The sequence below is a fragment of the Tachyglossus aculeatus genome, chromosome X2, assembly GCF_015852505.1.
Source record: "Tachyglossus aculeatus isolate mTacAcu1 chromosome X2, mTacAcu1.pri, whole genome shotgun sequence".
Lineage (NCBI taxonomy): Eukaryota > Metazoa > Chordata > Mammalia > Monotremata > Tachyglossidae > Tachyglossus > Tachyglossus aculeatus.
The window spans coordinates 9,187,430-9,202,455 of NC_052100.1; the positions used below are offsets into that span (position 1 = coordinate 9,187,430).

At 60.5% G+C, this 15,026-nt stretch overlaps 3 protein-coding genes across 3 annotated transcripts; 1 reads left to right on the forward strand and 2 right to left on the reverse strand.

Annotated features, from left to right (window-relative positions):
* Nucleotides 1-25: 25 nt before the first annotated feature.
* On the reverse strand, nt 26-556 carry LOC119949110 (beta-1,3-galactosyltransferase 1-like). The gene has a single exon (XM_038770586.1). It carries the CDS (start codon nt 554-556, stop codon nt 41-43), a length of 516 nt encoding a protein of 171 aa, XP_038626514.1. The 3' UTR covers nt 26-40.
* A 1,495-nt stretch (nt 557-2,051) lies between these two features.
* On the reverse strand, nt 2,052-6,974 carry QTRT1 (queuine tRNA-ribosyltransferase catalytic subunit 1). The gene is made up of 10 exons (XM_038770707.1): nt 6,726-6,974; nt 5,028-5,096; nt 4,050-4,188; nt 3,600-3,678; nt 3,358-3,473; nt 3,070-3,208; nt 2,891-2,966; nt 2,673-2,782; nt 2,481-2,568; nt 2,052-2,325 (listed from the first exon to the last, which is right to left on the reverse strand). The coding sequence occupies exons 1-10, from the start codon at nt 6,972-6,974 to the stop codon at nt 2,173-2,175; spliced, it is 1,218 nt and encodes a 405-aa protein (XP_038626635.1). The 3' UTR covers nt 2,052-2,172.
* A 936-nt stretch (nt 6,975-7,910) lies between these two features.
* On the forward strand, nt 7,911-13,325 carry MPND (MPN domain containing). Its single transcript, XM_038770932.1, has 13 exons — nt 7,911-7,975; nt 8,275-8,483; nt 8,704-8,934; nt 9,736-9,841; nt 10,051-10,120; nt 10,444-10,540; nt 10,620-10,692; nt 10,802-10,878; nt 11,124-11,292; nt 11,525-11,595; nt 11,685-11,774; nt 12,604-12,696; nt 13,069-13,325. The coding sequence occupies exons 1-13, from the start codon at nt 7,969-7,971 to the stop codon at nt 13,153-13,155; spliced, it is 1,380 nt and encodes a 459-aa protein (XP_038626860.1). The 5' UTR covers nt 7,911-7,968; the 3' UTR covers nt 13,156-13,325.
* The last annotated feature ends 1,701 nt before the right edge of the window (nt 13,326-15,026 follow it).

Genomic DNA, 15,026 nt, shown 5'->3' on the forward strand with positions numbered 1-15,026 from the left:
TATTAGCGACAAATGGCCGGGGGAGGCGGCGGGTGGCGGCTCAGGGGCCGGGGCAGGTGCTGTTGGCAGTGAGGAAGTCCGGCCAGAGGGCCAGCAGCTCCCGGGGCGCGTAGTGGTGGACCAGGACGAGGCGGGCGAAGGCGCAGCGCTCGTACTCCCGTCGCATGACGTGGAAAGCTCCCTCGGGGGGCTCGGTGGGCTCCACGCCCAGCCGCCGCAGGCACAGCCCCACGAACGAGTCTTCCATGGTGATGAGCGGGACCGTCTGGGCGGCGGCGAAGAGCCTGCGGGCCAGGTGGCCCGACATGACGTAGCCGGGGCCCCCGCAGTAGGGCGGGTAGGTGGCGTGGGGGTACAGCTCGCGGGGCACGTACCACTTGGACGCGGGGTCGCGGAGGGGGCCGGTGCCCCGGTAGATGTAGCCGGTGATGAAGTCCCGCTGCGGGTGGGCCCGCAGCAGCCGCACCAGGTAGTTGGGGTTCAGGAAGACGTCCCCGTCCACCTTGAGGACGTAGCGGGCCTGGGGGCAGAAGCGGGCCACCCACTCCAGCCCCATGAGCGTCTTGAGCGTCAGGTTCTGGTAGGTGTCTTGGAAGCCCTGCTGGAGCAGGTCCCCGTAGCGGGCGTCCTCCTCGGCCAGCTGGGCCTGGAGGGGCTCGGCGAAGGCCGGCGGGGGCAGGCCCGTGAGGAAGAGGCGGAGGAGGTGGGCGCCGGGGACGCCGGCCTCGGCCCCCCAGGTGTGGCGGACGGCTTGCCGGACCGCCACGTCCCGGACCTCCGTCAGGACCAGGAGGAGGAGGAAGGGCGCGCCCCGGGGGCCCTGGCACTTGGCCGGGTGGTTGAGCAGGAAGGGGTAGGGGGGAGGATAGGGGACGGCCAGCGGGGGCCGGGGCCCGGCCCGCCAGGCGAAGGTGAGGGCCGAGGGGCTGGGGGCCTCAGGGGGCGGCGGGAAAGGGGGCTGGCTGGGCAGGAACGGGAGCAGGAGCAGCAGCAGCAGCGTAGCGCTGGGCAGTAGGACACCCAGTCCCGGGGCAGCCCAGGACGGTCTCATGGCGGCGGACGAGCGGTGGGAGCGGCTTTGTTCAAGGGGGGCTCCCTGCCCCCGCCTCGAGGCCAGAAATGCACCTTTTCTGCTCCCTCTGTTTCTGGCCGGGAATGGGCCACCCCGGATTCCTACATCCGGGAGAGGGAGGCACAGCGGGAGGTGGGTGGGCGGGCGGGGGCTGGAGGGGCGGTGCTCCGGGGGGTGGGGAGGGGTCCGGGGGGGGCCCCTCCTCCTTCCCTCCCTCCCTCCCTTCCCCCCGCGGTCCCCCTCACCCTGAGGAGTCAGTGGCTGCACTGGGCTCCTGGACCTCTTGGCGGTGGCCGAAGCTGATTTAGGGCGGGGACGGGGGGGGGGGCAAATGCGATATAAGGCAGGGGTGGGGGCGCAGGGGTGGCTAGCACCACCCCCTCGAGGGAGGGTTGGGGCAGGGAGGGACCCAGGTCCCTGGCAGCTGAACCCCACTGGCAGGCGGAGGCGGCTGGCAGCCTCTTTTAGAGCCCCAGACCCTCCTTCCTTCCTTCCCTCCCTCCCTCCCTGCCGCCTGCACCCGTTACCCGTTTGGCCTGTCCCCAGGACTTTTCTCCCTCCCCTCCTAAGTGGGTGGGTGGGAGGGTGCGGACGCGCAGGCCCTCGGCTCTTGTTCACGGTGCTGAGCCGGCCGCCTCCCCAAACCGCCCCCCTCACCGGCCCCAACAGAGCCCTTCTCAGCCGGCTGGGAACCCTCATGGGGCTCCCCAAGCCGTTGGGGCAGCCGGTTCATTCATCCACTCACTCACTGATTCAGCGCTTATCGGGTGCAAAGCCCCGTTTGATTCCTGGTGAGGCAAACTCCCGCTTTGGAGTCCTCCCGGGTGGCGGGGGATGGCGGAAATCTAGTCACAATCGTGCACGCTTTCCTAATCGCCGACTCCCAGGCCTGGGCTCTGTCCGCTAGGCCACACTGCTCCTCACTAGGGCACACTGCTCGTAGAACAGTCAGCCCCATCCCAATCAACGGCAGACTGAATCCAATGGAAAACCAAACTTTTAATCTTCGCCCTTGCCGGGAGTGAGTTCGTCCGGGTCTAGGGGTGGGGGGAAAAGAGTCCAGTTTGCGGCCAGTCTGGGAGGGTGGGGAATGAGGGAAATCAGTCCAGGGTGATGCCCACGGAGCCCAGGGCTTCCACGGCCCAGGCCGGGCAGCCGGCCACAGTCCCGTACATGGTCGTGACGAAGTCGCGGACAAAGGCAGGAAAGCGCTGCTCCAGGATGCTCTGCCGGATGGCCCGCATCAGCTCCAGCTGGAGGGGCGGGAGCAAAGGCACCAATGGGAACAAGGGGAGTTACAAATCCACTCCTGTCCCTCTACCTTCCCACCCCACTTGGTCCCGCCCCCGGCCCACAAACTCTGCCTAAGGTTGGCAGGAATATTTCCCCAGCTGCTCAGACCCCAGACCTGATAGTTGATGTTGTGGATGGTCAGGTGGTGTAGGGCAGCAGGGTTGTTGCTATGAAGCAGGACGTGCAGAAAGGCGCGGTTGTACCTGCCCGAGAAGCCGGGGTGGGTCGTCATTAGCATCCACCTGGGCTCCCTTGGGCATCCTTCCCCCCGCCATCCCACTCCACCCATTTTGCCCGGCTCTCGCACCTCCGGCAGGTGGGGCAGCCACAGGTGTCGTCTACAGGCCGAAAATCCCGCGCAAACTGCTTCCTCCGTAGCTGCAGGCTCCCCTCGGGGACCAAGGCTGAGCCGAAGCGCTGGGAGGGGTCGGTGGGGGGGGGAGACAGGTTGATTTTCTTTTTCTTCTTCCCCTCTCCCGTCACCCCACTCTACTCCCCCTCCCCACCCCCGAGCAAGGTCCTCACTGCTGTCCGGGTGGGGAAGACGCAGTCGAACATGTCGCAGCCGAGGGCCACACAGACTACCAGGTCGATGGCGTAACTGTCAGGGGGAGGGAGGGAGGGCGGGGGTCAGACGGCAAAGAACACCCCTCTGCCACCCAACCGGCCCGGCCGCCCCCTCCCCGGCCCCCGGCGTCCCTCACCCTACGCCCATGAGGTAGCGGGGTTTCTCTCGGGGGAGCCGGTCGGTGCTGAGCATCACCATCCGCCAGAACTGCTCCTTACTCTCCCCCCCGCTCAGACCCCCGATGGCAAAGCCAGGCACGTCCCGCCGGGTCATCTCTGATGGGTCGGCCACCGGGGTACGGGGGATGAACGACAAGGACAGACAGCCAAATGTCAGGGCGAGACAGGCGACCCTCCAATGCTCCCCTCCGCCCTCTTACCGCCGCCCCTTACCCCTCTGCCACGCCCCCCCCACCCCGCCTCACCATCCAGGCAGATGGATCGCAGGGCCGGGTCCAACCCCCCTTGGATGATGGCGAACAGACACTGCCGCTCCGGATGCCGATTGGCAGCAATACAGCGGTCCAGCCAGCGGATGGACCTGCAACGGCATCGGTCTGGGTTACGGCCTAGGGGACGCCCAGCACCCGCCCCCCCCGACCCCATCCACGACTCCCTTCCCTCCCACTCCAAGAATCCTGGCTCTAGACACCAGCTCCTCCCCAACCTGTGCATAGCCTCTTCCACGCGGGGACCAGTCACTGTGCTGCTGACCACATCGTCCAACTGCATCATGATGTCTGAACCTGTGCGTGTATGGGGGGGGGTGTCACCCTGGGGCTTCACCCTCTGAGCGCTCCCCCCCTCCAGCTCACCCAGAGCTAGTAAAGCTAGCCCTCCCTCCCGAGCCTTCCTTGACTGAGCAAGCCCTCCTTTCCTCTTCCTTCTGCATCGCCCTGACTTGCGCCCTTTACTCATCCCCCCTCCCAGCCTCCCAGCACTTATGTCCATATCTGTCATCTACCTATTTATAATTGTCTGTCTCCCCCTTTAGACTGTAAGCTCGTTGTGGGCAGGGAATGTGTCTGTTCTGTTGTCCTCGCCCGAGTGCTCGATACGGTACGCTGCACACATTAAACGCTCAATAAATACGATCGGCTGACCGAGCGTGGCTCACCCAGGGCATTCTGGATCTCCACTGACTTCTCGGGGCTCAGCAGAATCTCCTCCCCGTCGTAGGGCGAGCGGAAGCAGACTCCGTCCTCCGTCACTTTTGACAGCTCCACCAGGGACACCATCTGGAAGCCCCCGCTGTCCTGCCCTCACCCCCCGACCGCGATCGTCAACAAAGGGAGCTGGCCAGGGGTGAACGACCGGCGGTTCTAGGCAAAGCCACAACCCCCGCTCCTCCCGGCCGCAAAGCCAAATACCCGAATCCTCCGGAAAGTCATCCTGGACCAAGCTCACAGCGCTCTGGTTCCCCCTCCGCACTCTCCTCTCCCCGTCTTTTCTGGATTCCCACCCAGTTGAGGGAGGGCAAGAATGGGATAACTTCTCCGTCCCCTCCCTTTTCTCTGCCCCTCTCCGCCAGCACCCAGGGCAGTATGTGCATGCACCCCATCTGTTTCTTCAGAATGGCAGCCCTTCCAAGGTGTAGAGAATCATGTCTCCTCTTTCCTCTGACCCCAACCCAGAACTCTGTACTCGGCGCACACACCAGACGCTGGACGCTCCCAGTTCCCTTCCCTATCCATTCACGCTGACAGACGAGAACTCTCCCCACCTTCAAAGCCTTAGTGGAGGCCCATCTCCAAGAGGCCTTCCCCAACTACACTCCCATTTCCTCTTCTTCCACTCCAATCGGCCTCACCCTTGCACTTGTGTTTGCACCCTTTATTCGTCCCAACCTCAGCCCCGCAGTGCTTCCGTCCACAGCCGTAACCTATTTATATCAACCTCTGTCTTCTCTAGACCGTAAACTCGTTGTGGGCAGGGTGTGTACCTACTGCCCAAGCACTTACAACAGCGCTCCGCACAGAGTAAGCCCTCATTAAATACGATCGTTCGATTCAACAGACTCGGGCGAGTGTCCCCTCCCTCTAATCCCTTAATGGGTGGGTGTGTATGGCGGCAGGGGGGAGACTTTCAGACTCACAGTCAGCAGATTGTGGCTCCAGTCCATGAACCCGTGCAGCCCGTTGGCTTTCCGGATGAGCTCGGGACCCTGGCAGCGCCAAGAAGAGAGAAAAGGGAAAAAATCAGTCGGAGAGCTGAAGCACCGGCCCCCCACAGACCCAATCCCCCACCTCACGGTCCAGTCTGATGATGGGGGGAGGGAGGGACTGCGCGGTAATAATAATAATAATAATAATAATAATGACATTTGTTAAGTGCTTACTATGTGCAAAGCACTGTTCTAAGCGCTGGGGGATACCACGTGATCAGGTTGTCCCACGTGGGGCTCCCAGTCTTCATCCCCATTTTCCAGATGAGGGAACTGAGGCTCAGAGAAGTGAAGGGACTTGCCCAAGGTCACACAGCAGACATGTGGCGGTGCTGGGATTCGAACCCATGGCCTCAGACTCCAAAGCCTGGGCTCTTTCCACTGCGCCACGCTGTTTTATTTTACTTGTCCATATCTATTCTATTTATTTTATTTTGTTAGTATGTTTGGTTTTGTTTTCTGTCCAAAGCCCGGGCTCTTTCCACTGTGCCACACTGTTTTATTTTCCTTGTCCATATCTATTCTATTTATTTTATTTTGTTGGTATGTTTGGTTTTGTTTTCTGTCCAAAGCCCAGGCTCTTTCCACTGCGCCACGCTGTTTTATTTTACTTGGCCATATCTATTCTATTTATTTTATTTTGTTAGTATGTTTGGTTTTGTTCTCCATCTCCCCCTTTTAGACTGTGAGCCCACTGTTGGGTAGGGACTGTACATGTTGCCAACTTGTACTTCCCAAGCGCTTAGTCCAGTGCTCTGCACACAGTAAGCGCTCAATAAATACGATTGATCGCAATATAGTAACAGTGAAGAATTACGGAATTTGCTAAGCGCTTCCCAGGTGCCGGGGTGGATCCCGGCAAATCGGGTCGGGCAGGGTCCCTGCCCCGCAGGGGGCTCACACTCCTGGTCTCCATTTTACGGATGAGGTAACTGAGGCCCAGAGCTAAGCGGCAGAGTCATCATCAATCATCAATCGTATTTATTGAGCGCTTACTATGTGCAGAGCACTGTACTAAGCGCTTGGGAAGTACAAATTGGCAACATATAGCGACAGTCCCTACCCAACAGTGGGCTCACAGTCTAAAAGGGGAAGACAGAGAACAAAACCAAACGTACCAACAAAATAAAATAAATAGAATAGATATGTACAAGTAAAATAGAGTAATAAATCTGTACAAACATATATACATCATCATCATCATCAATCGTATTTATTGAGCGCTTACTATGTGCAGAGCACTGTACTAAGAGCTTGGGAAGTACAAATTGGCAACATATAGAGACAGTCCCTACCCGACAGTGGGCTCACAGTCTAAAAGGGGAAGACAGAGAACAAAACCCAACGTACTAACAAAATAAAATAAATAGAATAGATATGTACAAGTAAAATAGAGTAATAAATCTGTACAAACATCTATACATATATACAGGTGCTGTGGGGAAGGGAAGGAGGTAAGAAGGGGGGGATGGTGAGGGGGACGAGGGGGAGAGGAAGGAAGGGGCTCAGTCTGGGAAGGCCTCCTGGAGGAGGTGAGCTCTCAGCAGGGCCTTGAAGGGATGGGAAGCCATGCCCTTGCTGTAGGCCCACCGGCACGCTGCTGCCCGGGGAGCGGGGGGCCTCACTCACCGGCCTCATGCCGAGGTGGTAGGTGTTGCCCAAGCAGATGCGGCAGCCCAGCCCGTCCAGCTGCGCCGCCGTGATGCCCTTCATGGTGCCTTGGGTGCCCACAGGCATGAAGACCGGCGTGGGCACGGTGCCATGCGGGAGCCGCAGCTCACAAGCCCGGGCCCTGGAACGGGAGCACCGGGCCACCAGGCGGAGGGCCATGCAGGGAGCCGGCCGGCAGCCCGCCGACGCCTCACTGAGCGCCGCCATCTTCGGCCCCGGGCCACGTGACAGGGGCCGGGCCCGGAAGGGCCGGCGCGGCAGCTCGCCGACGCCTCACCGGGCGCCGCCATCTTCGGCCCCGGACCACGTGACAGGGGCCGGCCCTACCATGGCAACGGCTAGGCTGTCCCCGTCCCATGCGGGGGGAACCCGCGGCGGATGGGGAGGAGGGAAGGAAAAGAAAAAGGGGATGGGGTGGAGGTGAAGGAGCGTCCGGGCGTCCCTACCCCCGTCGCCTTGTCGCCGCCTTTGAGAAGCCCATCGATCGATCAGTGCCCTGTCTGGTTCTCCCTGTCTCTTTTTTATTTATTTATTTTATTTTTATTTTTTTAATGACATTTATTAAGCGCTTTCTATGTGCAAAGCACTTTTCTAAGCGCTGGGGAGTTTACAGGGTGATCAGGTTGTCCCGCGCGGGGCTCACAGTCTTAATCCCCATTTTCCGGATGAGGTAACTGGGGCCCAGAGAAGTGAAGTGACTTGCCCAAAGTCACACAGCCGACAAGTGGCGGAGCCGGGATTTGAACCCATGACCTCGGACTCCAAAGCCCGGGCTCTTTCCACTGAGCCATGTCTCTCTCACAGCACCTGTATATATGTTTGTACATATTTATTACTCTATCTTGTCCATATCTATTTTATTTCTTTTATTCTGTTAGTATGTTTGGTTCTGTTCTCTGTCTCCCCCTTTTAGACTGTGAGCCCACTGTTGGGTAGGGATTGTCTCTATATGCTGCCAACTTGGACTTCCCAAGCGCTTAGTCCAGTGCCCTGCACACAGTAAGCGCTCAATAAATACGATTGATTGATTGATTGTCTCTGCTGTCTCGGTGCCAACTCTAGCCGGAGGGTCCCTACGCCTCCTCTGGATACAGGACTGGATGGGGGGGGCGGGGCTTCACCGAGCGGAGTCACGTGACGGGAAGAGCGAGCCCCGTCGCCACGGCAACGGGGCGAAGGCAGAGCCAGGCCGAACCGGGCCATGGCAGGTACCGCAGGCCCGGGGGGTTAAAGGGATTGGGAGGTGAGGGAGGGAAGGGGTGGGAACCAGCTGAGGAAGTGAGGATGGGAGCCAAGGAGGTGAAGAAGAAGAAGGAGAGAGAGAGAGAGTGTGTGTGACATGGTGGGAAAGAGGAAGAAGGGAGAGAGGGTGACCCCAACTCAACCTTTCATCCTTAAAGATGGGCCCTCAGACCGCCCCACTCTACCTACCTCTCTCATGGCCCCTTGCCTCCCCCTACCCCCGGTTTGGCGGCTCCCCCAACATTTTTCCCCCCCGTCTCCCCAGCTCTGGACTCGCAATCCCCAGGGACTGGTGGCGATGAGGCTTTGGAGGAAGACGAAGAGGAGCCAGAGCCGGGCCTGGAAGATCCCGAGAAGCTGATCCCGGGGATTGGGCGTGGGGGGCTCCTGACCCGACGAGGGGTCACCCTGCGGGTGCTGCTCAAAGATGGGCTGATCGAACCAGGGACGGGGGTCCTGTCGATCTACTACCTGGTCAGTCCTGACCCTCCACTTCTTCTGGGTGGGGATAGAGAGAAGTCACCCCCTCTCCTTCCTCCCCCAGGATCCAGGAGTGTGGGGGAAGCCCTCGGTGGCCGGGATCGACGGAAGTCAGCCACGTGCCGGGGGAAACCGAGGCCGGGAAAGATGGAGGGACGCCGGACAGGGTTGGTGACACGGTGAGACCCTCTCATCCTATCCCGTCCACCCGCAGGGGAAGAAATTCCTTGCAGACCTGTTGCCTGATGGGAAGATCATGTGGCAAGAGACGGGGCAAGTGTTCAACTCACCCAGCGCCTGGGCCACTCACTGCAAAAAGCTGGTCAACCCGGCCAAGAAGTCGGGCTGCGGTTGGGCCTCCGTCAGGTACCAGGGACAAAAGCTGGACCAGTATAAAGCTGCCTGGCTCAAAAAGCACCAGCCCAATGCCCCCGCAACTGATGAGGTAAGGCCGCTGTTGAGTAGGGACTGTCTCTATATGTCTCTAGACTGTGAGCCCATTGTTGGGAAGGGACTGCCTCTATATGTTGCCAGCTTGTACAGTGCTCTGCACACAGTAAGCGCTCAATAAATACAATTGATTGATGATTGGGCTTTGGAGTCAGAGGTCATGGGTTCAAATCCCGGCTCCGCCAATTGTCAGCCGTGTGACCTTGGGCAAGTCTCTCTTCTCGTCTCTGGGCCTCAGTTACCTCATCCGGAAAATGGGGATTAAAACAATGCGCCCCCCCCCCCCCCCCCCCCCCATGGGACAACCTGCTCACCTTGTAACCTCTCCAGCGCTTAGAACAGTGCTTTGCACATAGTAAGCGCTTAATAAATGCTGTCATTATTTGTGAAGCGCTGGGCTAGATGCAAGACCATCAGGTCCCATATGGGGCTCCCAGTCTAAGGAGGCGGGAGGACACTTTTCAGACGAGGGACTTGCCCAAGGTCACACAGCAGGCAAATGGCGGAGCCAAGGTTTCGGCCTGCTGCCTCCCTTCCTCTCTTTCTGCCCTCCCCTGGGGGCCACCCCTCTCCATTAGGGGCTGCCATCTTTGATTTTTCCTCACACCGGGAGGCACCATCTTAGATCCCTTGGTCTGGGTGGGCTGCACTACCGGGAATGGGCAGTAGGGGGCGCCCCAGCTTCAGAAAGGGCGGCCCCCCCCACCCCCCCACCCCGGGGTTCCGACCTCGGCCACCGTCGGCCCACCTTTGGGCTGCCCGGATCAGGGCTGACGACCAGCCCCGCTCCCTGCAGAGCCTGCTCAGCGAGGGGGAGGAGGAGGAGCCGCCCCCCCCGCAGCCCCCGCCGCCCCCGCCACCGCCGGAGGAGGAGGAAGAAGAAGTAGTGCCACCCCAGGAAGGTAGGGCCCCCATCACCTCGGGGCAGCGGGTCGAGGCCGGCCGGTCCCCCGGAAACCGACGTCGGGGAGGGCAAGGAAAAAAGCGCCAACTTGACTTTCCCTCATGCCTCTTGCCTGGGGTGGGGGAGGGAGGGCAGAGGAGGGGAAGAAGCTAGCAGGGGTGGGGTTGTTGGCCCGGGTGGGGGGGTGACAGTCCGCCTCATCTTCAGAGCCCGAGTCCCTGAACAAGAACCGTGCCCCCGTCCGCTACTGCACCCTGGGCAGCCGGGACTCCGGCAGGTGAGTTGCCCCCAATTCCGGCCTGGGAGCCCCTAGCCTGGGCATTGGGGTGGGGACGTCCAGGAAGTGTGCGGGGGGTGGGGGGCTCACCTTTCCCGGGGCCCGTCCCCCAGCAGGCCCCCACTCCGGGGCTGGGAGCCGCTAGCGGGGATCCAGGATTGAGGTTTCGGAGGGCCCGGGCCCAGGATCTCGGCCCGCCGAGTCCCCCAGCCCGGAACTGGGCGCAGGGGCCGAACCTCGGAAGATGTGGGGGTCAGTTGACTCGGAAGCGGGTGGGCGGGGATCGGGCAGGTCGCCTGACCCCCGGGGGCCTTCCCCGCCAGGAGCCCCCATACTCTGGTCGAGGTCATGTCCTTCTCGGCCATCAACAAGTTCCAACCGTTCAACGTGGCCGTTTCCAGCAACGTCCTGCTGCTGCTGGTGAGTACCGTGGTGCCGGAGCAGGCCGGGGCGGGGGAAGCCTCGGCTCTCATCTCCCCCTCCTTTTCCTCCCCACCAGGACTTCCACAGCCACCTGACCCGCAGCGAGGTGGTGGGCTACCTAGGGGGTCGCTGGGACACGAACAGCCAGTGTAGGTACCCGGGTTGAAGGGTGGGAGGGGGGAAATCACAGCCGCAGGAGGCGGGGAGGGGGCCGGGCCCGCTCAGAGTCCCCTGACCTACCTGCCCACCCCTCAACAGTGCTGACCGTCCTGAGAGCCTTCCCGTGTCGTTCCCGCCTGGGTGATGCCGACACAGCAGCTGCCACGGAGGAGGAGGTGAGGGCCGGCACGGTCTCTTCACAGTGGGGCGTGAACCAACGCGTGAAGAAGTCTGTATTTACACAAGTGCCCGCGTGGGCATCTGGGCAGGCCGATATCCGTGGGTGGAGGTGCTTTTGTGTGCTTGCGCCTGCCAGGGTAGGCTTGTGAATGCGTGTGGGTGGGCACCTGTGTGTGTGTGTGTGTGTGTATGTTTTTATGCCTGCTTTTTGGCCAGTTTCGTTCCCCCTCTGTCCCCCCAGATCTGCCAGAACCTGTACCTCCGGGGGCTAGTCCTGGTGGGCTGGTACCACAGCCACCCATTCAGCCCGGCGCTGCCTTCACTGCAGGACATCGACGCCCAGATGGACTATCAGTTGCGGCTGCAGGGCAGCGTCAACAGCTTCCAGCCCTGCCTCGCCCTCGTCTGTGGTGGGGGGGGGTGCAGGAGAGAGAGCGGAGGTGGAGGGGGGGATGTCACCGGCCCTCAGTCCGGGTGGCATAGCACACAGCCCCCACCGCCCCCGAGGAGCCACCTGGCCGGGGTGGGAGGGAGTCGAACCTGGGGAGGGCCAGAGTTTGTAAAGTGCCCCCCCTCCAACCACTCATCTCGACCGCCCCAACTCTGAGCCAGACCTGATTCCAGCCTTCTCCCCACCGCCAGCTCCTTATTACCCAGGGAACCAGGGACCGGAGTCCACCATCTCTCCATTCTGGGTCATGTCACCCCCTGAGGTAGGTGGGGAAGGGGCCTGGGTCACTTCCCCTCTCTGTCTTTTCATCCCCAACCTCTGAACGCCCCCCACACTCCCCCTTCTTCCCAGCAACGTCCCAATGACTACGGGATCCCCATGGAGGTAGAGATGGCTTACGTCCAGGATGGGTTCCTGACCAATGACATCCTTCATGAAATGGTGAGACTAGGGGGCGGGGAACCCGACGGGGAAGGGTTCCAGGAGGGAGGTACTAATCCTTTCCGCCTCAAAACGAAACCAAACAACCCCACCTCTTCCGTGAGCCCTGCCTCGAATGTCCAGTCATTCTAGTTCACCTTCAGTGCTGATTTTTCTCTGAAATGGTGCTTGTGTGCCTCTGGTATCTTTTTTTCCTCCTCTGTCATCTTAAAGCTAGATTATCTCCTGTCTTTATACTCAGCAACCCAGTTTTTCAGCGGCGGGTGCGTGGGGGGTGTCTATCTCATCTGACCCCTCCACATCCAACCTTTTTCTTTGTGCAACCCAGACTTCCACAGGGAAGAAGTGGTGCCCGTGTTCTCGGGAATCTGGGAGGACACCATGGCTTGGTTGGGGGGGCGGGGGGGAGTCATCCACATTTTAGGGGCTTCATGACATTTTTTCATCTCATAACGCACGGAACAATCTGTGTTGGCACCACAGGGGCATCTTTTTTGGCGAGGACTGCCGTTTGCCATGCTAAATACATTTGGCTGATTGATTGTGTTTCGTCTTCCCCCATCATCAACCTGCCAGCCCTGCCCAGGGGGACTGGGCATCTTCTTCCCACTCTCCCCCCACCCCAAACTCTCATGCCCCCACCAGTGGGTTGGGGCCAGGGCTGGGAGGGACGAGTGTAAAATCGGACCCCTTCTTGGGCAGTGACATTGTCTTGCAGCCTCAGCTGCTGGTGAGCTGCCTGGGTCCGGGTTGGGGATGTGAGGGGTGTGCAGGTGTGCAGATGCCCACAGGCAGGCGGGCAGGGCATCAGCCCCATTGCCACCCCTAGGTCCAGTTGGTGGAGTTTTACAAAGGGGCCTCAGACCTGGTGAAGTTCCAGGATAACTGGAGTCAGGACCAGACCTTTCTTGACAAGCTCAAGGTGAGAAGCCCGGTCCACGGCCAACCGGGTGCCCTGTCCTGTTCAGTGGGGACGGGGCTGGGGTCTCAGACCACCAAGCGTGGAATGAAAAGCAAATCCCCTTTGGACTGAATCAGTGGCCTATTCCCCCTTGATGGTGTGGGCCTCTGAGGCCTAAACCATCCAAGGCTGGTACACTGTACTCAGAGCCAGCCTGCCTCCACAGAAGGTCCCAAATCCGGGCCTACTCCGCTGGCCATGGGGCAAGTATCCTGAAGGTAGCCAAGGCTCAGCTCTTCCCTGCTGGCTGTGGAAGAAGGACGTGTGATGGGAGGGGTGGCAGGATCCTGCCGCCGCCGCCCCCCTCCCCCCGCAGGTCACCTTCTCCTCCAGGTATCCCTGGCCTGCCGGACCCCCAAGGACCAGGGCTTCAACCATGGTCTGGAGCAGATCTACAACCTCCTCAAGCAGAACAGCTGAGGCAGGGCCAAGGAACTCAAGGGCCCCCCGCCCTACAGTGTGTGTCTGTAACCTGTCTCTCCCTACAAGGCTCCACATCCAATGTGCATGTGTTTGGTGTCTTCCCCCCCCAGCCTAGGTTGACTCTGCCAGGGAGCAAAAGGAAATAAAGTTGGTGTTTGTCTCTGCCCTGGCTTGTGTGCTATTTACAGAATGCCAGTGGCAGCGGGGGGAGAGCCGGGAGGGGTTGTCTAGCCCGAGAGGCTGGGTCAAAGCCCCTCCCTGTCTCCCAAGACCACAAGGGAGGGATTTTTCTTTTCTCCCAACACCATGACTCTGTGGCACGGCCAAGAGAAAGGGGGGGCGGAAGAATAGACCCTGCTGGGAGGGAGAAAGCAGCCCTCCAAGTAATAACTTTGTGCTTTGGCTGAGAGTGGGGGGGGGGTGGGGGATAGGAGGAGCCCGGGGCAGGAGCTGAGTTGACAGTCTTTGACCAAAGCTGGAGGGATCTGGATGAGGTAGCGTCCTTCCTTCTCCCTCTGCCCACCTCAGTTCATCTAACTTTAGAAAGAATGGTCTTTAATACTTTTGTTTAAAATCCAGATCACAATACAATCGGCCAGAGACAGAAAAGCTAAACCATGGTTATTTCAATCGTCCCAACTAAGAAACACCCCCTTCTCCCCACCCCGACCCTCCCAAGGGCCTCAGCGCCCCAGTCAGTCAGGGGCCAGTGGAGGAAAAAGAGCAGCTGGTTTGGACTGGGCTCTGCTGGGAACGGGGCGGGTAGGGCATTGCCTCCAACAGCAGAGCTTGGTTGGCCCTGGGGGAAGGCCAGCTGGGTCATCAGCTGAGCCCCAGCCCCCGATTGGGGGCTACAGAGCAGAGCTGGGGGCGGGGGGGGTGTGTGCAAGGGAGGGAGGGGAGAGTCCCTGCTTTGGGGGTGGCAGTGGGATAAAACCAAAAAAAGTCAGTCTGGTGGAGGGTTGGCATCGAGCACCAGGTGAACCATAGACATTTGTGCTTCAACCCATCCAGCTGTAGGAGGGCGGGGGGGGGGGGCACGGGCTGAGGCCAGTGTGGCCTCCTGTGGTCCCACATTCTTGGACAGGGGAAGAGGGGGTGGCTCAGCGGCTAGGCTAAAGTTCAAAAGGCTCCTTGCTGCCTGAACCCATAGAGAAGCAGCGTGGCTCAATGGAAAGAGCCCGGGCTTTGGAGTCAGAGGTCATGGGTTCAAATCCCAGCTCCGGTAATTGTCAGCTGTGTGACTTTGGGCAAGTCACTTAACTTCTCTGGGCCTCAGTTACCTCATTTGTAAAATGGGGATGAAGACTGTGAGCCCCCCGTGGGACAACCTGATCACCTTGTAACCTCCCCAGCGCTTAGAACAGTGCTTTGCACAGAGTAAGCGCTTAATAAATGCCATCATTATTATTATTATCCCACCCCAGCTGGCCGATTCAGCTGGTGGGGAGGGCGGGCCAGGCCAGAGAGCAACTGGTACGGGGCTTGGGGTGCCCACGGCACCCCGGGCCCTCCGCCGGCGCCGGCTTGGGGACGGCAGGGTGGCGCCGCTGGCCAACAGGGCAGGCCGGGGGGACACCAGGGGAGGGGAGAGCTGCCATGTGGGGTCCAGACCGGAGGCCCGGGCAGCACGCTATGGGGCATCCGGGAGGGAGGAGGGGGCCTGGGGCCCGTCGCCTGCAACGGACGAGGGTGGGATGAACGGTTCACTCAAACTGTTGGGCCCTGAGCCAGAGGGAAGCAACGTACAGAGAACCGGGCTCCTCTGCCGCCAGCCCCGGCCCTGGGGGGGGGGGGGTGGTGGTGTGGGGGCACGGGCACAGAAAGCTGGACCTGGTCCCTCCCTTGGCAACCAGATCCTAGGATGG